The sequence below is a fragment of the Quercus robur genome, chromosome 9, assembly GCF_932294415.1.
Source record: "Quercus robur chromosome 9, dhQueRobu3.1, whole genome shotgun sequence".
NCBI classification, from domain to species: Eukaryota; Viridiplantae; Streptophyta; class Magnoliopsida; order Fagales; family Fagaceae; genus Quercus; species Quercus robur.
Genome location: NC_065542.1, coordinates 25,416,866 through 25,435,527, shown reverse-complemented (window position 1 = coordinate 25,435,527; position 18,662 = coordinate 25,416,866). Strand labels below are relative to the sequence as shown.

Sequence of the window (18,662 nt, the reverse complement as noted above, 5' to 3'; positions counted from 1 at the left end):
TAGGCTAAATAGTGAACGTGTTATTTAAAAGGATTTTCTATTTTTATAAGTTTTATGTAATAGAAAATATGATGTATTTCGCATTCAACAATAGCACATAATGATATATATATATATATATATATATAATGTAATTTAAGTCTTTTATTTAAATTACATAATAATTATAATATTTTTTTTTTATCTAAATGGAGAAGATGTTATTAAAACGACTTTTTTTTTTTGGGTTAAATATACCATAATCAGTTGATTAATTTGAAAATATCTAGAAACATGGGAAAAAAAATGTAATATTAAGTTTAAATTATTAGATAAGTTTAGAATTGTAGCATTTTTTATTATTATTTCTAAATATAGGTATAGTGTCTATATTATTGAAACTTGAATTTTAAGGTAATCTTTTGGGTATTTATCAACATATCTCTAATTTCTAATGCCTATTTGTTTGTATTTTTTACCAAAAAACTAAAGAGTTTGTCCCAAATAGAATCAAATTTCACACTTTTATAACTTTTTAACTAAAAAATTAAGGAAAAAAAGAAGAATCAAAACTAGAAAGGCAACTTACAAAAAAGAATCAATATATGGAGTAGTTAGCCCAAAATGGACTGAATCAGACCAAAATGTACCGAATTGAACCAAAGTGGACTGAAGTAGACCAAATGGACTGAAATGTTATGTCAATGTGGCTCAAAAAGGTCTTTTAAATAATACATCTTATGAATGTTTTCATTTAATTTTTTTAATAGTAAAAAATAACATTCAAATTAAATTATTATATAAGTTTACAATTGTAGCATTTTTTTTCCTTTCAAAATATAAATATAATGCCTATACTATCGAAATTTAAATTTTATAGTAATTTGTTGAATATTTATCATATTTATTGCTTTTGTAAGGCCATATCTATAATTTCTAATGTCCATTTTGTTTGTATTTTTTTTTTTTTGGCACAAAACAAAAAAGTTTTGACTCAAGTAGGTTAAAATTTCATAATTTTCAACCCAAATTTAAAAAAAAAAAATGGAGCCGAAAATTGAAAAGGAAACATACAAAAAGAATTAGTATAAGGTCCAATTAGCCCAAAATAGACCGAAACAGATTGAGTTGACGAAAGTAGACTGAATTGGACTAAAGTGGACTGAAATATTGAAGAGAACCAAATGGACTAAATTGGAACAAATGGACCAAATTGGACCAAAATGCTAAGTTGAAGTGGCTCAAAAAGATCTTTTAAATAATGCATCTTATGAATGTTTTCATTTAAATTATTCATAGTAAAACCGAACATTTAAGCGATATCGTTTACGAACTAAAAAATTTACAAAGTGACATGATTGGTTAGTTTCACATCAATAACATAAGAAAAAAATTCCTAATTATTTTTTAGTGATACTATAGTTAGTACAAATTTTACTACATATAAGTCTTATAAATCTATATAATATCTAAAAATTAAAGCGTAGCATTTATAGCTATTTAACATTTTCTTTACAGTTGTCAAACTTGAAAGGGAAAAAGAAAAAAATCAAATATCAATAATTGAGAAGACTTTGATGCCAAATTTGATGGAACCTGTGTGTGGAAGGGGAAATGGATAACTAGTTCCGTTCTTAGGATATATGATTATAGCACCATGAATAGTTGCTTGCCACCATTCATTGTGAGCATGCTGGCGTAAGGTTTCTTCTTCTGTAGAAAATATATTCTTTTGGCTAAATTTATCACCTTATTTGTATTGGGAACTATATGATGTAGAAAATATATTCTTTTGGCTAAATTTATCACCTTATTTGTATTGGGAACTATATGATATATCCAGAACCATCCGACCATGAATTTCTCAGCTGTTTTACATGCCATGCCTTCAAAATTATAAGTAATGTCATATATGATATATATTATATGGTATAGTACAGTTATTTCTTTCATCATTCTGCCTCTCTCAGACATACAAACATAGCTGGCTAGGCATGTACGTAGTAGGCACACACATCAGTACACATACAGAACAAAAATGCACACGTCGTTACCAGTGAATACTGAATAGTTATGTTAATTATAATGGCCCTTGTTATGAACATCAACAATGAATCAAATATGACGTAACAGTCTTTTCTTCCCCAATGATGTCTATTAATTGTTTCTATTTTAACTGATTATATTACTTTCAATTATCCAGAGACCATGGCCCAACGGCAGAGCCAGGAAGGACCGAGGGAGTAGCCCTCTTCCAGTATAACAATTAACAAAGAACCATGTGTCCCCCCACCCCAGCCCATGCATGTATGCTTTGTTATTTGGTCCACAGATTTTAAGCATATAACTTAAAGATATATGAATATATTTTCTTTCCATTTTTCAATGAATTGATTTCCCCTTTTAGTTCTATTGAAAAACCCAACTTCTTTTTTAAGGCTTATTATGCTTCCAGAGTAACCGTGGTGGAAAATTTTCCTTTATTTATGGATTATTTAGAAAAGCCGTGGTGGAAATTTAAAACCCGATTAGTCATTGAAAGAACATAAATAAAGAGCACATTAATTAATGTTAATGGATATAAGTCTATTGGGCTCAGGGCTGGTCACTTTCTTATGTTGCACTACACATATACTTTAACAAAACATATATTTGTAATACAATTTATTTGCATGAAATACAGAATTTAAAAAAAAAAATGATGTGAAGAAATTTCGAGTTTAAACCTTAACTTTGAAGACATTTGACCCGTTCAAATTAATTGGAAAAAAGTTTGTGAATTTGGTAAGGATGGAGTGTAAAATCCATGTTTTACACAATTCAATAAAAGATTGCCAAATCAGCATTTTTCTTAAAATTCAATACATCTTATCACACCTAGTAACATCTCAATAAACTCCCAACTTGGTTGGATTTATATATGGGTATTAAAATTGATTGGATGTTGTTGTTTTTATTCTTAAATATGTGATAAGATAATATAGCATGTTAGGATTCAAGTAGTAAAATATAAGTTTTACACCACGTCCTTATAGAATTTAATCTCTTAATTAAGATGTAGTTACCTTTTGATGTATCTAATGCAATTAATTTCTTCTTTTGATAATTAAAGTATTAAGATTCTTTTAATTTGTTTCTTGATCGAAATCTTATTGTACTTTTTTTTAGGGTAATTTTATTGTACTTAGATTTATTAGTTGCGCGTACAAGTTGTTGTTGTTGTTGTTGTTGTTATTATTATCATCAATTAATCGTTGCATGTCAGAATTATTCAAGTGAATCTATCAATAATTTCAGTTAATTATAATGTCTGTATATTACATGCATGTACATATTTTTTGACTATTGGAAAAAACGAGTAAAAAAAATTACATACTTTTATCTCTTATAGAGCAAATCATTATAAATTTATTGATTCTTCTTTGATAAGTAGTATTTCACTCACAGTGATGAAATAGATATATTGGGAAAAAAAAATAGAGACATTAAAAAGTAAATTTTTAGCGATGTCAATTAAAAAAAGAAAAGAAATTATAAAATCTTAGTAATCTTCTTTTTTCTTTTTCTTTTTCTTTTTCTTTTTTTTTTTTTTTTTTTTTTTTTTTTTGATGAGAAATCTTAGTAATCTGATCTCTAAACCCTACATTTGGTTCATTGCAAATGAAAAATTCAATAAAATATATAGTCATCGAGGACTTTTCACTAGATTTGCAATTCATTAAAAAAAAATCAAGAGCTTTTCCAAATTAACACGTAAACCTTAATATTTGCGCCACGATAGATAACCTCCAAAATTCAAATTGCAGTCACAATACATCAACCTCAACCCTGACATCTCAACCAACGCCAACTGAAAAGAATCCTTGCCATAAATGGAGAGAAAGTCTTAAGTCTTAACTCACTACAGTCTCACAGCAGTCTTGTCTGAAATTGTAAATCTAGAATGGAAAGTCAGTTACTTCTCATGAAATTAAAAAAGAATTTGATTCCGACTCAATTATTTATTGGTTGTGCAGCAACGAGGCAACTTGTTCTACACGTACCGGCTTGGATTGTTAACCACGAATTGCAATACTAACCGACATCAATTCACACACCCATGCTGTAGTTCTTAGACACACAACTAATTTGGTTTTTTCGTAGGCTATATTTCTTGGGGTATATATGCTAACTATGAGTGGGAGGATTTTTTTTTTTTTGGGACAGAAAAATATATATTGATATAGTAAAAAAAAGAGATTGATTTTATATTATGTCTGTAATCGCTCTAATTTTTTATTGAAATTTATTTTCATTACCACCTGTAGATCATGATGTAGGCTTAGCTTAGAATCAAATTATATATATAAATCTTTGATATTCTTCTCTTTGTTTGTAATTGAGTCTTTTTTTTTTCTTTTTTTCTTTTTTTTTTTTAATAATTTTGTTCTGTTTCATATTATTTGTTTGTGAGGTAGGCTTAAGGTCAAACTATAAATTCTTCTCAAAATATCAAACTATAAAAGTCATAGTTGTATTGAGATTTCAAGTAATCAATTAATTAAGCTCAATCCCCTTCAACCATTATGTTTAACTATCCCATTAAGAGAGTCCAAATTTTTACAGATTGTAATTTTATCCATAGGACTAATACGACTATTTTGTTACCAATTCATTGGCTAACCCACTCTTCTGCATTCCTTCATTCCAATTATTTTGTTTTTAAGTTTGGAAAGAGAAGAGAAGATATAATAGGGAAGTATGAGGAGAGGAGAGAAGAGGAAATGGGTGGAGAGAAGGGAAGATATCCCTCCTTTATTTTGACATATGAAAATTGTAATGGATGAGAAGGAAGTAGATACTAGATATCTCTTCCTCTATTTAATTAAGAGTGATGATAGGAATTAATTAGTACCATACATTTTATTATATATTTAACCTTTACAAATTGACGTGTGACCAATCAGTCAACCACTAAAAAATAATTTTGGGCTTCATTTGTTGCATTGGTGAAGTGACATCAATTATATTATTGTTACATCCGTTTGTAAACATTAATTATATAATAAAATTTGTAATAACTTAAACATTTCCCTTTAACTAGTTATGAGGTCAATCGGTGCCGTGAGTCAAAGTGTATTTTCTTAAAAAGAAGGAAAGATGCAGCATACCTATTGCTAAGGAAAGAAGAGATAATTGTGGGATTTGTTTGCTGCCAATAATACCCACGCAAGCTAAGGAAGATTCAAGTTGTAGATTGTTTGGGCCTTTTCCAACTAAAAGAATTAATGGGCATAATTTATAAAACATACCCAACAAAGAATTAATGGGCTTAATTCTTTATATAAATTTTTTTTTTTTTGAGAAAAAAAATTGCAAATTCCATTAAAGAAAAGTTAAATCAGCTTGAATTGCAGCATTGAAATTTGAAGGAACATGTTTCATCTAAATCAAAATACCTGTGACATGCTTATCATACTAATTAGGGATAGTAGTAAATTTTCTATTGGGGCCAATATATTGGACAAAGAATATGGGTTTGCATTATCAAAATCTGTTAAATAAAATATGTGGGCAACTTTTTAAAAAATTATATATAGAGAGAGAATTCAATCTTGATGAATCATACAAATATCTAGCCAATAATAATATTTTATTTATTTCTATGTATTGCTTAATCACACAACTTTATTTAATTCCATATACAATGTATACCATATACTATGAGAACAAATAAATTACTTCTTCCACAACAATTTCATTATTTTCCTCCACAAATTGTTGTGGAAGCAACAATGATTGTCGTGGTGTTTAATCCACAAATTATAATTATAAACAATAGTACTACAGACATACTAAACAAATTAAGAGCACAGTGAAAATAAACAAACAAACAAATGAATGGACTGGCCCATTTCATAAATGCTTATGTCTCCCCTATCATTTGATGTAACTACTCATGAGGAATGAACCAACATGGTGTTTGGAGCTTGCACTAACTTCAACAGGGTGGCATGTCTGGTGGTGGTGGTAAAATATGTGCGTTTCGACCTTTCCCATTTTTCACTACGAATGCCATGTCCATGCCCCATGTTATATGCCGATCAAAATGGCAGTGCAGAAACCAAACTCCTATCATCACAAAACATAAACAACAACATCATCATCATTTTAGTATTAAGTGTGAGGGGCAAAGGTTGCATCCTGAGCATTGGACAAAATACAAGACTGACATATGGTCAGATATGTATTATATCTAATACTCTAATGTACTGGATACAAGTTAAACCTTAATATCCCGATTACTTAACGGAATCCAAAATTGACACGTGTTCAATTTTGAACACATTCACATTTAGTGTTCCAATGCATTGGACACAAATTGAACCTTAAATGCGAGTTATTAAAAAAGACATAAAAAAAAAAAAAAGTTTTAGTAGTTTGACAAACCAGGATTGTTGGCCCTGAATCTAATGGCAGTCCAGCCATCTAGGGGAACAGCAATGGTGTTCATAAAAGGAGGGTCAACAAGATTATATCTCAATGGGTCCTTATCCTTGTCAAAGTTTCCAAGACCCATTCCAACCACATAGAAACTATATCCATGGAGATGCATTGGATGATCATTCCCGCCCACCAAAGTCGTGCCTTGAAAGACAAGTTCCACAGTTATGTTAAACTTCAGTATCTTAACCTTGGTCCCATGTCTAGGTGTCTCTAGGTACAATGGCAGGTCCTCAGTAGTGAAATTAAATAAATATGGTGGGAAATCTGGAAAATTAGTCCCAAATACCCCATTGACATGACCATAATAAGCTTGTAATATATTAATGTGTGGGTTCACAAAGCTTATGTTATTGACACTAGTGGCTAGTCGGGTCCCATTAGGACCTGCACATGAATTGTTAGGACATGGGAACGTGTTGACTGAGATTACAAAAGATAAACATTTGGTTATGTTTATTGGAACACTGACTGGATGATTTTTATCGGCAAAGCTTTTGAGACTACTTGTGAAACTAACTGAGGCATTGGTATTATTAAAGTAAGGAAGATTATTAGGTAGGGAAGGAGGTGAAGATGGGGTATAGTTTCCATTGTATTCGAGAATAGCAGTGGTGGTTGTGTTATCATAAGCAACACCGGGTGCAGTAGAGTATGCTCTAGCAGCCATGTAATAGTGGTCAGATTTCTGGTTCGCTTTCAGCAAAACATCGATGGTTTGGCTAGGGGATATTGTGACATAACTTGATTCCAATGGCTTGGTGTAACTACCATCTGTTCCCACAACAGTGACATTGTGTTTGGCAATGGCAAAAAAGAGAATATCCATCACGGCAGAGTTGATAAGGCGGAGGAGATAAGTCTTGCCATGATCAACCTTTAGCTTGAATGTGTCTGCAAGTGGTAAATCGCATTAGTAGACTAACACTTTAGCCAAAAAGAGAAAAAACAGAAGAAGAGAGTTTATGGACACAACTTTTATACCATTGTATGAACCAAGTACGAGACTTCTGGGCCTTAAATTACTTGGGCTCACAATTTATTTGTAGTGGGTTTGAGGATTTCCTACTTTGGGTTGTTCTCGGCAGAGAGACTTAAAGTAACACTCAGTTTATTCTTTCTCACTTGATGGTTTTCTCTCAATTTTTCTGAACCCCTTCTTCTCCCCAATTTCTTCTATTTATAGCTAAGGTTAGTGCGGAGATTATGATTACAGCCACCGTTAGTGCTACTAAAGGTCCAATATTATCTGGTTAAAGTGGATGTTTAGGTGAGAGGGCGGTGCAGCATTTATGACCTTGGAACTTGGTTCCTGCTTGATGGATTATGTTCGGCAACTCAGTTTCCCGTGCATATCATGAGTTTCCCGTGCATATCATGACTTTCCCGGACACGGCTAATTCGCTTGCCCGGGAAAGTTAAACCGATCGTCTGTTGGAACTCAGACCCCAAAACTTGTTTTCACGTTAAGGCAGTTTCAAGAAGGGCGTAGGGTAACTGGACCTTTCCGCTGGGCCTGCATCCAAAACCGATATGGGCCTGGGCTCAGGACCTGTATAGGCTTGGGCTTAATGCCGGTATGGGCTTTGGGGTCTCTGTGCCGTACAACCATAATCTTTTTTACTACTTAAAAACGGTAATTGTGATCATGATATATGGAATAATATTAAGGTATATGTGAAAGTAACTATTCACTATTCACAATTGACAATTTGTAACAAAAATTGTGATAAATAGTATAGTCCTAAAAAAATTGATAAAAAAGAGAGAGTATCATTTGATAAAAAATTTTAGGGTATGTTTGGTAGACTGTAATAGGCGTTGTAATGTAATAATTATTCCTATGGTTTGGTTATTCTTTAGTTTGATTATGTTTTTATTACAAGGAATAACCATTCCTTATGAATAGCTATTCTTCAAAATGAGGAATAACTATTCCTCTTTAAAATGTTGTATTAGCTATTCCTTAGTAAGTACAATAATTTCAAAACTTAATATATTTCAAATAAACAAACTTTTCATATATGTCTAACAATTATAAAAATAAAAAATCATAAAAATAACACATATCTCTCTTAAATTTAAAAATAAAAATTTTTAAGGAGATATAATTATATGAGTAAGAAATTTCCTAAAATAAATGTTAAGTTTCATTTTAATGTTATAACTCACAACCAAACTAATGAATAGGTTTAGTTATTACATTACAACATATTTTATTTCTAATAATAAAGATTACATTTCTTATCGTAATCCTCATTCAGTGTACCAAACGTATCCTTAGTAACTTGACAATTGATTATTACCTTTCTAAGAATGATGAATTTTTTATTTTCTTTCTTAGGGCTAAGACGATGACTTTATTATTATAACCATCTTTAAGTATTACCGCCACTTGCATCTTATTGGGTTACAGTTAACCGAGTTTTGCTACTACTGTTTGAACTATGACATTTACCAATTGCAAGTAATTTCCTCAATAAGTCTAAGTATCGTATCAAATGTTATTATTTATCAATTTAAAATATATGGATCATAAATCAATGAGCCTTAATCCTTGAAAAAAGTTAATCATTTCTCATAAAAAAAGTTACTCACATTTAAATTAACTAAGTGGCACTAATACTAAGACGCCTTAATTTTGAATCAAAAAAACTACTCAATGTAATAAACCCCTCACACATTACAAACATATATTAAATCAAATCCGTGCTATTTTTTGTTGTTGTTTTTTTACTGAATGATCAACTACTCCATGCTTTAGGTGCTAAAAAAATTTACTAAGAAAAAACCATACTGGGGTTTGAACAATAATGGATAAGAAATATGATGATAAGTATTAGAAAATTGTTAAATAATTAAATTCATATTTTTCCTAACCATTTAAGTTTTTAAGTCAATTGATAATTTATCATTTGCAATCAAAACATGATTAAGAGTTTGTTTGGGAGTGCTTTAGGCCAAGGTCAACATAACTTGACTTGAATCTTTTATTTTATAGGTTTTTAACTTTGAAATTAATTAAGCCACTTACTTAACCTTAATTATAATTTAGGTGAAGAGGTTTGGACCTAAGGACGAATTCATAGAGGTTCAAAAATCAAAATTCCAGTCATTATGCTTATTAATTCATGTATAAAAGAAAATAAAGTTAATCAAGAGCAAGCTTAAGCCTATATGAAAAACTAATAAACCAAACCCCCATTATATGGTCCAGGTCTAGCTTGCTGGTGATAAGACCATGCTTTAATAAGAACTGATCACCGTGTACATTTTAATGTTCAACCCCTTGGACTAGGATATATACTGTCAAAGACATCGTTTCCTACTTCATTTTTTTTCCTTGGAAGTTGGGACACTGTTTTCTATGGGATTAGCAGTGTGTTTATCGTCTTACCGGTACTCTTCAATCTTCCTCCCTTTTCATTCTAATTAGTAACGTCAATCTTAGAAGCATTTGGTAGAAAATAAATGATTATAAATGTTAGAAATACTGAATGATTGTATTGTATTTCTTGAATGAAAGAATATACATCACTGCCTTTATATATGAGGCATATGTGTGCAGTACAAGTAGAGTGTAGTACAAGTACAAGTGCGCTATACAAGTAACCTAATTGGGCCTAAAGCCCATAACATAATACACGTTAACAGCCCCCCTCAAACTCAAGGTGGATGTGAGACCAACTTGAGGTTGTCAACCAAATCACGAGTGCGTCCCTTAGGAAGTGACTTGGTGAAGATATCTGCAAGTTGATCTTTGGAGGAGACGGAGAAAAGCTTAAGAGCACCATGGACAAGATGATAACGGATAAAATGACAATCAATCTCGATGTGTTTAGTCCGTTCCTGAAAGACATCATTATGAGCAATATGAATGGCACTCTAGTTGTCACAATAAAGGGGAGTAGCAGAGGAGGTGGACACACCCAAATCCTTAAGGAGCCATCGTAGCCAAAGGAGCTCAGATGTGGTATCAGCAAGAGCACGATATTCTGCTTCAGTACTGGAGCGGGCCACAAAAGTTTGTTTCTTGCTTCGCTAAGAAATCAAAGAAGAACCAAGGAGAAAACAGTAACCTGTAGTAGACCTGCGATCAGTAGGATCTCCTGCCCAATCAGCATCAGAGAATGCACGGAGTACAAGAGGAGACTGAGCTGAGTAGAAAAGGCCATGAAAGAGGGTGCCCTTCAAGTATCGAAGAATGCGCAGAACAGCAGCATAGTGAGTTGATCGTGGAGCAGACAGATACTGGCTCACCTGATGAACAGCATAGGAGATGTCTGGACGAGTAACTGTGAGATAAACTAGGCTGCCAACCAATCGTCTGTAAAGAGAGGGATTAGACAATGGTTTCCCCCCTGAGGGAGTCAGATGCGCATTAAGCTCAACTGGAGTGTCAACAGTCTTGCTATCAGTGAGTCCAGCTCGAGACAAGAGTTCAGAAGCATACTTAGCTTGAGTAAGATAAAGTCCATCAGTAGAATGAGTGATTTCAAGACCCAAGAAGTAGCTGAGATGTCCAAGATCTTTCATCTCAAATTGCTGACTGAGAAAATCCTTGAGTTCTTGAATGCCACTGAGGTCATCACCAGTTATGATCATATCATCCACATACAGGAGAAGTAAAATAGTGCCTTTGTCAGTGCGACGAAGAAATAAGGCAGAATCATAATGACTGGCCATGTAACCCAAATGAGAGATGGTAGAGCTGAATTTGGCAAACCAAGCTCGTGGAGCTTGTTTAAGGCCATAAAGTGCACGTCGAAGGTAACAAACCTTGTTTGAGTCAACAGAGAGACCAGGAGGAGGTTGCATATAAACTTCTTCATGTAAATCCCCATTAAGGAATGCATTTTTGACATCCATCTGAAAAAGGTCCCATTTACGGGCAGCAGCAACAGCTAAAAGGGCACGGACAGATGAGATACGAGCAACCGGAGCAAAGGTCTCTTCATAATCAATCCCATACTCTTGTGTAAAACCTTTTGCAACAAGACGAGCTTTGTAGCGCTCAATGGACCCATCAGAGCGAGTCTTAATCTTGTAGATCCACTTACAACCAACCACAGATTTCCCGGGAGGGAGTGTCACCAAATCCCAAGTATGATTTTTAGATAATGCATCAAGTTCCTCTTTCATTGCAATCTGCCATAAAGGGTCAGTGGAAGCCTCACGATAGGTGTGAGGCTCATGTAATGTAGCAAGAGCAGTGTAACAATGATAGTCAAGTAAATGTGTAGGAATAGATCTTACTCGGGTTAAGTGACGAGGTGGAATGTCGTGTGCAAGATCTTCAGGCGGAGCAGGAGCAGGGGACCCAAGCTCAGGGTTGGGGTTGGGTAGCTCGTCTTCAACCTGTTCATCTTCCATCTGTTCATTAAAGGGTGAACTAGGAAAGGGATCAGTGATATCTGGTGGTTGGACAGAGAAGTCTACAAGAGAATCAGGAGCAACTACAGGAGGATCAGGAGCAGCTACAGAAGGAATATGTGCCTCATCTGGAAAAAGATCTAAAACAGAAGAGGAAGATAGGGAGGCACGAAAGTGAGAGAGCTCGACAAAGAGGCGATGTTCCCAAAAGACAACATTGCGAGAAATACGAAGACGATGAGAGACAGGGTCATAACACCGATACCCCTTTTGAGTTTCGCCATAGCCAAGAAAACAACAAAACCTTGACCGAGGCTCAAGTTTGTTATGCTCATGTGGCTGAAGAAGAACGAAACAAGCAGAACCAAAGGAGCGAAGGTGGTGATAGTCTGGACATGACCCAAAAAGGCGCTCATATGGAGTTTGATTTTGGATAACCGGACTCGAAATGCGATTAATAGTATGAACAGCATGAAGAGCAGCTTCGCCCCAAAAAGGAGCAGGAACTTTGGTAGAGAGAAGAAGAGCACGAACAGTGTCAAGAATATGACGAAGTTTCCGTTCGGCTCTACCATTTTGCTGAGAGGTACCTGGACAAGTTAGTTGATGAACAGTGCCATAGGAATGCAAAACAGCTTGGAAAGCATATTGAGTATATTCAAGAGCATTATCAGATCGAAAAATTTTGATGCGTTTGGAAAACTGAGTTTCAACCATTTTTGCAAAATTAGAATATACTTGCAATAATTCAGAACGATGTTTCATATTAAAAATCCAGCTATAGCGAGAGTAATCATCAACAAAGACAACAAAATATCGAGACCCACCAATACTAGAGACAGAAGAAGGGCCCCAAACATCAGAATGAATAAGGTCAAAGATATCAGTGGATATTGATTCACTAGAATTGAAAGGCAAAACTGGTTGTTTTCCTAATTGGCACGAAACACAATCAAAATTTTTTGTAGACACTGAACCTAACAAACCTCTAGAAGCTAATTGTTGTACCCGAGAGGAAGATGCATGACCAAGGCGAGCATGCCAAAGTGCAAGGGAAGGAATTGAAGAAGCTGTAGCAGGTGCAGCAACAGAAACTGGAGCAACAAGTGGAAGACGAAGGTTGTCCACGGGAAACATACGCCCAACTCTGGGACCAGTCCCAAGCTCCTGTCCCGTCCTCGGATCCTGCACAATACACCCAGAATAATCAAAGATAATGCGATAACCCAACTCAGCTAATTGTCCAATAGAAAATAAATTATAAGAAAGGTCAGGAACATTAAAGACTCCAGGAACCGAGAGATTGGAGGTCGCAACGGAACCTATACTATGACCAGACATTGTGGAACCATTTGCTGTGCGAATATTAAGAGGGTGCGGTGCAGGTTTAAGGTCAGAAAATAAGGACGAGTGAGGTGTCATGTGATTGCAACAAGCAGAATCCATAAGCCAAGAGGTAGGAGACATACCAGATAAAACTAAGAGAGAAGAGGAATAAGATGCATTACCAACCATACGAATGACATTGGCGATGATATTTATAAGGTCATCTCTGGAAATGGTGAAAGTGGATCCAGAAGACTGAGACTTTGCAGAGACGGGAGCCATAGGTTGGATACTCTCAGTGTTAGCAACAGTAGCAGCAGAAATGGAAACAGCTGATTTGTTGCGTTGATAGCAAGTCTCAATATTATGGCCAAAACGTTTGCAAAAATTGCAAAAACGTTTGTTGGATTGTCGGCGACGATTGTTGCAAAAGGAAGAAGACTTGTCCTTATTCTTCATTTTGAAGCAAAATATGCAAAAATAGACTACAAAAATGAAATCTACGCGAAAAACTGGGTAAGGAGCACCTGTACTGTAAAAAGTCAACTCTGCAGAAAGTCAACGGTCAACGGTCAAGTCAACGGTCAACTCCAGTGATGACGTCAGCTAGGGCTGACGTAGATGATGACGTGGCAGAGATGACGTCAGCGATGACGTCAGCAGATGACCCAGCGGCGCGTGAGGCGCGTGAGCGCGTGGTCCAATCTTCGCCGAAACTTCTGTCGGCGCGTGAGGGCGCGTGGCACGCCTGATGATGCTGATTCTTCGCCGGTGATGTAGATCGGAGCAAAACGAATCCGATGACTGCGGCGGTGAGATGATCGGAGCAACACAGATGGCGCGTGGAAAAGCGGCAGAATCTTTGACCGGCGCGTGGCGGCGCGTGAGAGGTCAGATGATGATGATTCCGGTGGCTATGTGTAGATCGGTTGAAAATCTATACGTTGATATTTCTTATGTCTTAATCGGAGGTCTGATGTGGAAGACCTGACGGAGGCAGTGATCTTGGTGGCGGTGATCGAGCTTCTGACGGTGAAGATTCAACCTTGGCACCTCTGAGGGCACAAAAGAAAAGGTTTACTGACCGAAGAAGTCGAGGCAGCGGAAAACACCAACAAAGACAGGACTGCAAGACACAAGAAGGTTAGAGCAATGGTTCTGATACCATGTTAGAAATACTGAATGATTGTATTGTATTTCTTGAATGAAAGAATATACATCACTGCCTTTATATATGAGGCATATGTGTGCAGTACAAGTAGAGTGTAGTACAAGTAGAGTGTAGTACAAGTACAAGTGCGCTATACAAGTAACCTAATTGGGCCTAAAGCCCATAACATAATACACGTTAACAATAAACATTTTATACATATAAAACTTAAGGAATCTTTGACCTGGTTTTGAGCACGGATAAAGAACACCAGGTTGTCCATTGATAGTGTAAGCATCAGAAACATTAGGGGCTCCTCCAGTAAAAATAGCTTCATTATAAATTGCCAATATTTCTTGCTTCCACCACTCTCCTGCATAATCAAAGATTTCCAGTCATTTCAAAAATATTTTTCTGGTCAAATTGTTTAACATTTTCTTTACTTTAAAGTTGCACATACAGCTTGATTCTTCAAATTTGAAAGACGAAAAAAAAAAAAAAAAAAGTCCCCATTATTGAGAAGGCTAATTTTATAATACCAAATATGATTGGAACCTCTGCATGAGTATGAGGGAAAGGATATTTGGTTCCCTTCTTGGGATGAATGATTATAGCACCATGAACCGTTGCTTGCCACCACTCACTATGAGCATGCCACCATAGGGTCCCTACTTCTGTGGAAAATATAATTTTTTGCCTAAACCTTCCACCCGGTTGTATGGGGCATTGTGTAATATATTCAAGGCCATCTGACCATGGATCTCTCGGTTGTTTTACTCCATGCCTATAAAATTGTAAATTAATATTTCGATTAGCAATTCCTTATATATTTCGATTTCTTCTGTCAAAACAAAAGTGCACGGATCATAATGATACCAATGAATAGTTATGTTAAAATTTCCTTGGTTATGGACATCAACAAAGATAGTATCTCCTTGGTGAACATGTAGTGCTGGTCCTGGAAACTGGCCATTTACTGTCAAGATGTTCTTTGTGCTGCACAGTCTCGTGTATGGAGTTTCTTTTACCTACAATCCAAAGTTTACACACATAGATGCTATAACTCATAACAAAGCATGTGTACATGTTAATAGGTATACAACTACGTACATGCATGCAGTGTGTGTACGTACATATATCTCTATTCATGATGTAGAAAATCAAACAATTGCATTTCATGAAATGAATAGTGAAATTTTATCGTATTAGTTACTTACCACAAAAGTATGATGAACATAAGCTTGGCAATGAATGGCAACGACAATTAAGACTAGCCAACTCAAAAATTTTAGGTTCAACCACATTTTTTTTTTTGGGAGCGGTGGGAGGGGTGATGGAAACCTTTTTATCTTTCTTTACAGTATTGTAGTTTTTTAGTGAATTAATTCCTTAGCTAGGTGCCGTTTATATAGAGACATGAGGCTAACAGGAAACGTGATTAACTTTACTGGTGAAGGTGGCATGGGACCATTTAGGTGATTAACTTTACTGGTGAAGATGGCATGGTAGAAAAAAAAAATGGTTGATCAATATGAATGTAATAAATAGACCATCACAGTTTGCCATATGTATAGGATAGTTGTGAAAATAAGTATGAAATTGGTTGTGATTTTAGAATAACGTTAAGAGAAGCAAACATCTTCTCAATTTCAATTTATCACACAGGGTATGACATATAGCCGTCTTTTCTTCTCAATTGTTTCTTTTTAGTTTAACTTATTGTATAACTTAAATTATTCTAGCTTTCAATTATGTCTAGGTTCTCAGCCCCAAAAATAATCGAACTATGATAGGGTAACGGTACAGGTTGATGATAACTTGTATTTTCCCATGAGATAGATTTTCATTCTCTTCAAGATCAAGTTAAAGATATATAATGCTGTTGACAACGACATAACGAGTATTTTTTTTTCTTTAATGTTATCGCATCTTCTAAAAGAAATTTTTTTAATAGAAATATCTTGATTTAATTTCAAGTTGATTTTAGAATTGGCAAACTAATTAATACTAGTCGCCACATTCACCTTTATTGGTACAATCATTTGAAAACAATTCTAACTAATACCCAAATATAAGAGACACATTAACTTACTATTTAAAGTAGCCTTTTGAAGAATTTACACATATTGTGCAACTGAGCCTTAATTTCTCATCAACAGTTAGAAATATAAACTGCAAATATATAAATAAAGACCATGACTTGAGAAGGACGCATTAAACTTCAAATTAGAGTAGTAATGTTACTTTCTCAATCTTTGCTTAGCTGTAATAATAATATAGAGGAAATTCAAAACATGGAAAGAAAAAAAAATTACAACAATTAATTCCATTATCTTTCATGCTATACTTTGTAATTGTACGGAATTAAGTCAACTCAATTTAAGTAGTTATAATAAAATTGGCTTCTACTATTCTCTATTCTATAGAGATATGAACTTATTGGATTTCTCAAACCCGGTATTGCAATAAAATGATTTATTATTGAAAATAAGAAACAATTAAGCTCATCCCTTAAAGATTTACCTCTTGTACTTGGTAATTTCCATTCAAACTTACCTGCATGACCTTCAAAGCAAAAAAGCTTTCTTCTAGTCAAAAACAAAACTCGTCAAGAGGAGTAAGAGAGAAAGAAATTACTCAATGAAAAACCATAGTGAATGGAGAAAAGATTTTTGAACTTACAAAGATCCACACAAATTTTAGCCATAGGTGCAAAACGCCAAGTTAAGAAATATAAATATTGATCTACAGGTGCAATTTTTAAATAGAAAATAGCAATTTCATGAACAAAAACCCTAGCTGATTTAGTCCATAAGAGTGGCCCTGAGTAATTGCTGATGGCAAGTGCCAAAGATAGTAAGTAAATCAAATCAAAGAAGGAGAGAGTATAAATTATTTCACGAAATCAAAGATCTCTTTACATCTCATAAAATTTAAAATAAAGAAGAAAATCTCTCTATAGCTTAAGAAACACAATATAATAAAATTAAAGAGAGAAAATTTTTGGATGACAAAATATTATAGATAATTTAAAAGAATTTTAGTTTAATTCCTGAACACCGCAACTCCATAAAATTCATACTAATAATTGCACAGACTATTTTTTTAGAGTGGTTGATCTCAACATTGGCGTGCATTTACTCTTTCACTAAAAGCAAAGGTAAGTAGATCATGTGCATACATCTTTATGAGCAATTTAAAAGAATTTTGGTTTAATTCCTGAACACCACAACTGCATAAAATTCATACTAATAATAATATTTTATGATAGCGCAGTTAGAATTTTGGGGTTTAATTCTTGAACACTGAATTGGAAATTGATTATATGAGTATTCAATGGTGAACAAAGTACTATGTCTTAATTAATATATAAACAAAACTAACCTTACAAAAGCTGAACTTTATAAGCTAAAATCTATACCGTACGTTGTAGATCTTGAATGCTATACCATGCGTTAGGTGTGTGTGCATGCAGTTGTATGCGAAGAACATTTTCTGTCCACACCTGTTTAATTGAACTCACCAATTTTGATTGATATATAAGTTAGTGCAAAAATATTTAAGAAGCAGGCTGGATTGAGCAGCACTTACAACAACTCATGTGAAGGACAAGTGCATGCAAGACATTCATGATGTGCCTTCCAGTGTAGGAGCAGTCGTCTGGAGCTGCACTTAGGATATGATGAGCCATCTTGTTAATTAGTACATCACATGTAAAATATTTCAGTATCCACGGCGAGGAACAGTGTGGATTCTCCAGCATTAAATCATTCTATGGCTTTATATTTCTTCACTTGAGAGAGGGGTAAGGTTGCTAGGGTTTTAAAGAGTTATAATGTTTTTATTTTTATTTTTTATTTTTTAAATATTGTGCTGGCGTGGAAAATTATGGGCTTTATAGTTCTTCACTTGAGAGAGGGGTAAGGTTGCTAGGGTTTTGAGGAGTTATAATATTTTTGTTTTTATTTATATTTTTTTAAATATTGTGCTGACTTGAAAAATTGTGGTACCAGTAAAGGTTTCGGTTTTATATATATATATATATATATATAGATTATAACTCTGCTTCTAGCTTTAAAATTATGTTTTTTTTTTAATATCGATTGACGTTGTCATGCTCCACATGCAATGCATGTTGCTCAAAAGTTAGAAGTCACTTGGCACGTGGAATAGTTTTGTTACTCAAAAATCAAAAGTGAATCATTTGGAATGTTCTATCTGTTTGAAGTTTGGCCTGTCGAAAGTCGAATGGGTTAGAGATATATAATAAACATATTAGCCTAATGTAATACAGGAGGTTATTGTACTTCACACTCTTGTACATAATAAAGATGTAGCTCTTAAGGGATTT

The 18,662-nt window shown here is 34.2% G+C and overlaps 1 protein-coding gene across 3 annotated transcripts in view; it reads right to left on the bottom strand.

Annotated features, from left to right (window-relative positions):
* The window catches only part of LOC126700051 (laccase-15-like), a 45,635-nt gene extending 29,977 nt beyond the window's left edge, over positions 1–15,658 (bottom strand). The window contains exons 1-6 of one of the 3 annotated variants that reach the window (XM_050398033.1): positions 15,529–15,658; positions 15,188–15,339; positions 14,851–15,095; positions 14,556–14,684; positions 6,409–7,356; positions 5,678–6,090 (exon numbers count right to left, since the gene is read on the bottom strand). In XM_050398033.1, coding sequence (XP_050253990.1) covers positions 5,960–6,090; positions 6,409–7,356; positions 14,556–14,684; positions 14,851–15,095; positions 15,188–15,339; positions 15,529–15,615 — 1,692 coding nt within the window. In that variant the 5' untranslated portion in view covers positions 15,616–15,658 and the 3' untranslated portion in view covers positions 5,678–5,959. Of the gene's footprint in view, positions 1–5,677; positions 6,091–6,346; positions 7,357–14,555; positions 14,685–14,850; positions 15,096–15,187; positions 15,340–15,528 lie in introns of those variants that run through there. The other 2 variants (XM_050398035.1, XM_050398034.1) reach the window with 2 other exon arrangements.
* Positions 15,659–18,662: the final 3,004 nt, after the last annotated feature.